This window comes from Limulus polyphemus, unplaced genomic scaffold (assembly GCF_000517525.1).
Source record: "Limulus polyphemus unplaced genomic scaffold, Limulus_polyphemus-2.1.2 Scaffold1597, whole genome shotgun sequence".
Classification (NCBI taxonomy): Eukaryota; Metazoa; Arthropoda; class Merostomata; order Xiphosura; family Limulidae; genus Limulus; species Limulus polyphemus.
Genome location: NW_013667207.1, coordinates 164,230 through 171,447, shown reverse-complemented (window position 1 = coordinate 171,447; position 7,218 = coordinate 164,230). Strand labels below are relative to the sequence as shown.

Here is a 7,218-nt window from a genome sequence, read left to right as displayed (position 1 = left end):
TCCCCATCAATATTTCTAAACGCAAATCATTCTCACGCGTGGGGTTGAAGGCGAACAACCGACACCGAACACCTCAGTTGTGAAGAACAGGCAAATATCACGATGCTTTCTTTTCTTTTAAACTAAATTCCTGCCACGTTTAGGTTTTTTTTTCACTGCAAGTAATAATTTAGTCAATAAAGACTTTTTATTTTGTATGTTGCTTTCATCATTTATCTTAATTATTTTTCTTTCTTTTTCAAATTGATTTTTGCAAACTCTAAACTGATCTACATCATTTGTCTCGTTATTTGTGAACGTCATGCATCAGCAATGAAACATTGCTGTTTTGTCGTCAATATTATAGTCTACGAAACATCTCAGTATATCTGTGTGTTTATGTGTATGTTTGTGTTACTCGAACAATCATAGAGAGTAGAATTTTATAAATCGCAACAAACGATAAATAACGACACGAAGATCAAAAGGGGCTATACATGTAAAAACGATGAAGACTGTACATCCCTAGTGTCCTCTTTAGATATAAACTTCTACACGAGGACGGACTGAGACATCATCCAGTTCTTTTTTGTTGATATTAATACGTGACCGTGGTGCTCTTACAATATTAAAACAAACATTCCGAACAGTGCTAATCGTTAAAGTCTGTAATCTTTTTGTCTCATCTAACTGAAAACACGTAATTTCCGGTCTTTCTATAAACAAAACCCCTTTCCGGTTATTTCTAACCTTGTAAATGCAAGATTTTTCAAATCAGTTTGTTCTAATATATAATGTATTATTCAATCACTAATTATTAGTTTGTTTGTTTTTTAAGCCCTACATATATTACAACACTAACACAGCAAAGGGCAGAATTTTCTTGTAGGCTCTATTATAACTGCTTGTCTTTTTCCTATAATCACACTCATATACTATTGTTGTAATTACAGATGTTTAGGTTTTGTTAGCACGTTAATCATGTGCATCATGCTACAATCGCATACGTAAATTATTGTTGTAATGACAGACAATGTTGAGGTTTTGTTAGCACGTTAATCATGTGCATCATGCTACAATCGCATACGTAAATTATTGTTGTAATGACAGACAATGTTAGGTTTTGTTAGCACGTTAATCATGTGCATCATGCTACAATCGCATACGTAAATTATTGTTGTAATGACAGACAATGTTTAGTTTTTGTTAGCACGTCAATCATGTGCATCATGCTACAATCGCACACATAAACTCTATATGAACTTTGAAGCATCTTCATCGCGCACAGTTTCTTACTGTGTAACAGTTTAGTTTGAAGACGGCTTCAAGAAAGCAAAGATTTGAAAGCTTACTCAATAAATATTGAACATGAAAATAAAAATACGAATGAGTTTTTTTCTTCTATTATTCTAAAACATACTAAAATTTTTCTTTGTCTATTGATAATTTATTTCATTTGTTTATATAAAACTTGCAGACTTTTCGGTGGGTCCTGGGGTAATTACCCCCCACTTACCCTACCTATTCCGAAGCCCATGTGTTGCGAAATAGATTAAGTAACCAGCTGAATATTCCTTCCCATTCCGAAACCTTGAAAGGAATATCGCCCTTTTCTCAGAACTAAAAAGAAAACCACCGGAAGTCTGCGCCATTTTGTGATGTCACATATAACTAGACGGTCTCGGTTTGGAAAAGAAAGTTGGTATTTTTTGTAGTGAAAAATCTACTTCCAGAAATCTACAACGCAACATTTCGTTCTATGAGGTTAGAGAAATGCATTGGGTTCTTCCGCTTTTACATGGGAAATGCATTGGGTTCTTCCGCTTTTACATGGAAAATGAGTAAGCTCACGCGTGCCGAATGTCTAGTTTAATCGGCTTCCAAAGTGCAGCAGATTAGACACGTAAACAGTGTTCTTCTTCCGTGTCAACTACAATACTACAAGTGTGAGTTGTAATCAACAGTTTAACCGACAGTCTGCTTTATAATTGTATCAGGCAGGTAATTATTATAGAATTGTACGTGTGTGTGTATTTGTATGAGTTAGATGGTTTATGTACACTTAGTGTATTTATTAATGCGTTTATATGTGTTTATTACGATGCTTTCCGCTTCGAGAGAGTTGCGTAACATGTTTCTAAAGGTGCTTTTCTACGCCACATAAATATAAATCCTTAGCAGTTCAAGATAGATCAGTTGACTGATGGATTGAACTTCCTACAGAAACCAAAACTGTAATAAACATTTTATATAAATTAAATCCATTTAGAGATAGAGATGTAATATAAAGCTTAATCGTAATAATTCATTCTTCAGACAAAATTAAACACGATAAGTTTTAAAAACTTACCCACGATTACACAGATAATAGGTAAAAGATAAACATAACAGTGTTTCTAACTGTGTTGAGACCGTTCCCATGACAACCACTTAGCAATCTAACAACTTCAACAAAGGCTGAACGCCATCACATCGCGGTTTATTGCAAAATTATTCAACTTAGAAAGATTAGGGAAAAAATAGCATAGCAATAATGCTGAAGTTTTATAGAAAAGGCAGGGTGAAAAGCTGAGTCATTATAATATATGCAACATATACATCAAATACAAACTTAGAATTGCTTCAAAGATGTTTGTTTGTTTGTTTGTAAAAGGCAGGGTAGAAAGCTGGCATTATAATACATGCGATATATACATCAATACAAACTTCAAATTGCGTCAAGGATGTTTGGTTGAAAAGGCAGGGTGAAAAGCTGAGTCATTATAATACATGCGATATATATATATATACATCAAATACAAACTTAGAACTGCTTCAAAGATGTTTGTTTGTTTGTTTGAAAAGGCAGGGTGAAAAGCTGAGTCATTATAATATATGCAATATATACATCAAATACAAACTTAGAATTGCTTCAAGGATGTTTGTTTGTTTGTAATTAAGCACAAAGCAACACAATGGGCTATCTGTGCACTGCCCACCACGGGTATCGAAACCTGGATTCTAGCGTTGTAAGTCCACAGACTTGCCGCTGTGCCACTGGGGGGCATGCTTCAAGGAACTAACAACTTCTCACCATTATAAAATACGTAAAGTTTGAGAAGTACCGGCAAAACTAACATGACCATTTAGATTAACAACAATATAAATACACTAGCGTCAGTAATCACTTCAGAATTTGTGTGTTATGTGTACAGATATCATGTTGATTGTGATTTTCATATCATCAGGTATTTTTATAACAACAGCTTAATAACAAATAGCCCATATTACAGAACCACAGAAATGATATATCATTATATTCAAGCTTCCAGTTCGACTTGGAGAGTACGACGTCGAAGTGTCTTAAATTCAGTTTTCTTGTATAGAACTTACTTGTTTAACATACACTGGTATTACTTCCGAATTTTTAAAGCGAGGTTGAAGGTCCCGGATGAAACAAGTGACCTGACAAGACTCCATAAGCAGGCGTGAAAAAAAAAGAGCGAGAGTTAGCCTTATCGATTTCGCAATTAGATTTAGGTGAAGTTTCTCACACGACTCCTTTCAAAACAACAAACAAACAAAAAACAACATAAACACCTCTACGTCACTTTGCAAGATATGCTCTCCCAAGAGTTCAAGAGAGTCTATTGGTCAATAATCGTAATTTTTGCCGAGAGTTATGTCTCTTTACTGATATTTATATTTTGTTTGATATATAGCTTTAATTAAGAACATCGTGTTACATTCGTGCACGTGAGTAATGTAGCAACAAACAACATCATTGTATAATATTACCATTTCCCCCCAGAGGTACAGCGGAAAGTGCTGGGCTTGTAACACTAGAAACCGGGATTCGATACTCGTGGTGGGCACAGCACTGATAGCAACCCATAGTGTAGCTTTGCGCTTAACTAGAAACAAAATATTATCATTTGTTGCATAGTTTATAGATATACGCGCGTGCGCGCGTGTGTGGGTATGCAAACTAATATAGTTCATGTACCATGAACATCCATAACGATAACAGCAAAATCAGACGCTTACACGTTTTATTTTGAAGGTAGTTATTATGTATTTTATTTTACGTGATGTTTGTGTGAACCCTACAGAAATTGTAGACAAGTGATTTTAAACTCTCTTTTTTTTTTCTTAGGCATAGAATAAAAGATCTCGAACGATGAAAATTAACAAATATCAGAAAGACGAATTATGCCAAGGCGATACTTAAATTTTCTTGTCGACAATATATGATACACACTTCATACTCCGTACAGGAAGATACACCGGTATTTTATTTTGTGGACTTCAGTATCAACACCCTGCAGCAGACGGCTTCCTCAGCCAATGGGACGCACGAATGTTTCTGTGACGTCGGCAGACAGTGCAGACAGGTAGTAGTCGTGTTAGTTCACGGTATTAGGTAGGACGTGTGGACTACTGATATGGTGTTTGCGCTTAAATGGTGAATTATTCTAGTATTTTAAGAAATTTTATGTTAAACTTATTGTTACGAAAAGAACACGCCAAGTTTTTACATTATGATGTTGTGGTGTCGGTAAAGTAAACTTGATCTTTGTTCTTGTAAAGTTCTTCAGAAAAATACCTGCCAGGTGGTTCTGCCTCCGCGCGCTCGTCTGTAGAAAGAGTCCCCAAAGCGTGGTAAGTTGAGGTGTAGCAACATAGGGGGGATTTCTGAACCCTGCGGCAACGTTTAAAGGAAGCCAAGCAAGGAAAGACGTTGGGTACCCTTTCTTGAAGCCATTGAACTGACCTTATTCAGGCACAGTTTGTGTACAAGAGAACTAAGTAGTAAGTGTAGAAGTTTGATCATAAGTTCACTAGTCTCTTTGGTGATGATTATGAGTTAGAAAAGTGTAGGAAAGGGACACAAGGTAATGGCTCTTCCAAACAAACCGTTTTCTCCTTCAAATGTGAAACGGAAATTAAAGTTCTGGAACAAAAAATCTGTGCTAATCACTGAATATGATCCCACATATAAAGTAATTTACTTAGGAAACGTCCTCACACAATGGGCTAAAGGAGAGAGTTGTGTAGATAAACCGCTGGCGACTTTGTGGAAAAATTATTGTTCCAATGTTAAACATGAAATCACTATGAAAGTTACAGTGTGTAATTCAGGTATCAAAGCAGTGACAAAGGAGCACGGGCTTACAGAGTATTGGGCCAACAGAATAACGTTCTGTACCCATCATCCTCAGTATCCACGGATATTTTGCTGGGTGTATCGGCACGAGGGCCGACGGATGAAGCAGGAACTACGTTGTCACGCTGTTCTGTGTGGTAAAGAGGAGAAAGCTCAAACAATGGCTGTTCAGCTAAACCAGAAACTTTCGGCAGCACTCCAAGAATTTCGACGAGAAAAAATCAGTCGACAGAAGGCGAGACTCTCATTGGCTAACTCGATCGTCGAACATCCAAGTCTTCCAAGGCGGAAACAACTGCTAATTACAGGAACTGTGAATTTTAGACCTCCAATGGAACGTTCCAGGAGTGCTCCCAAATTAACGTCCATCGACGAAATTGAGGAAGAGCTAGACGAAGATGACGACGACTTTGAAGATATAGAGGAATATCTGAATGGCTCGATGGTATCTGAACAAGAATCAACATCTGACATTGTACCAGATGATATAGATTCACTTTCTGATCAGTACGTTGTTCTAGGTAGAGAGAGTGATTCTCTGGATTCAGACTCTGTAGAAGAACTACCCAATCCTCGCCTTCTTAAACCGCTCAACTCCATAGATGAAGAAACTGACAATATATCTGATGAGTCAGGTTATTCAGAAGAGAAAGAATATATTTCAAGAATGTAGCCCAGATGTTCTGCTTCCAGAACTTGGACAACGTTTCTGGAAAAAAAAAACTAACAAAAAAACCAAAATTTAAAATAATGTTTAATTAAATGAATATGTAAATATATGTAAAATTAAAGCTAGTGACGTCATCACAGAACTGGATAAATAATTGTGTTATTTGTCTCGGCTTTCGTTCTTGCGAACATTTGCAGGTATGTATGAGTTTTAAATAGTTATTTTTAAGGCAGTTCTTGGCGTATTTTATTCATTGCGCTGTCATATGTTGCAGGAGTTATTTCAGATTTAAATCAGGTATTACACAATACTTAAATTTGTTTATGTTGCGCAAGACTAAGGCGCCAAAGTAAGATGGAAGCGACACCTAGAAAGTGTCGTACTAGTAAACCCAACACATATAGTTTTAGTATTTGTAAAGTGCACCTTTTAATTTTTACCGAGCAATAAAATAATTTGTTTTTAGTTTGTAATGTTCTATAATAAATTAACTTCGCAGATATTATTCCCCATCTCAAACTTTCCCCAATCCCCATTAATTATATATATATAGAACGTAGCAAACAAATTTCTGATCTACTTATTTGTTCCTTTGATTTTTCAACTCCAGTACTTTAACTTGTTAAATATAAAGCTCAAGACGTGGAAGATTAAGCATATAGAATATTGAAAACAGAATTATCTACCCAGAAAACAAACATTTAATTTTTACTTGAATTATATTATTTTTCCATTATCGCTCATGTAACAAAACTTACATTTAACAAGATGTTCCAAAACTGTCATAAAGTCAAAATTACCAGTCTTTACCGTTAGGCTTAATGATAATTATCACAGTTACTTTGGAGCTTCTTATCACACCTTGAAATGTTATTAAATCTTACGAACGCATAAGGTAAGACTACTATTACTAAAACTATAAAAAAGGCCATTGCTTTTGAAAACTAAATTTCACACAGGAAAATCTTGTAAGTCCAAGAGATTTTTATAGAAATAATATTTCTGCACATAGTTTACTTAATTTATTTAGTCACCAACTGAAAATATTATGGTTGTGTTTTTAAATTTTCATAACGTCTAGGACTTTTTTGTTCGGATGAGTGAAGTAATTCGGGTTATAGTAGGATTCCTATGTCAATGTTTAACGATTATGCGATGCTTGATACCCCACTACTAAAGGTATTATTACTTGTTAGACAATGATCGCTTGATACCCCCACTACTAAAGATCCTATTACTTGTTAGACAATGATCGCTTGATACCCCCATACTAAAGGTCCTATTACTTGTTAGACAATGATCGCTTGATACCCCCACTACTAAAGGTCCTATTACTTGTTAGACAATGATCGCTTGATACCCCCACTACTAAAGGTCCTATTACTTGTTAGACAATGATCGCTTGATACCCCCACTACTAAAG

At 35.6% G+C, this 7,218-nt stretch overlaps 1 protein-coding gene across 1 annotated transcript in view; it reads left to right on the top strand.

Moving 5' to 3' along the window:
- The first annotated feature begins 1,673 nt into the window (after positions 1-1,673).
- The window catches only part of LOC106464244 (protein FAM43A-like), a 6,925-nt gene continuing 1,380 nt past the window's right edge, over positions 1,674-7,218 (top strand). Inside the window, exons 1-2 of the mRNA XM_013924373.2 lie at positions 1,674-1,980; positions 4,115-7,169. Coding sequence (XP_013779827.1) covers positions 4,857-5,798 — 942 coding nt within the window. The 5' untranslated portion in view covers positions 1,674-1,980; positions 4,115-4,856 and the 3' untranslated portion in view covers positions 5,799-7,169. The remainder of the gene's footprint in view (positions 1,981-4,114; positions 7,170-7,218) is intronic.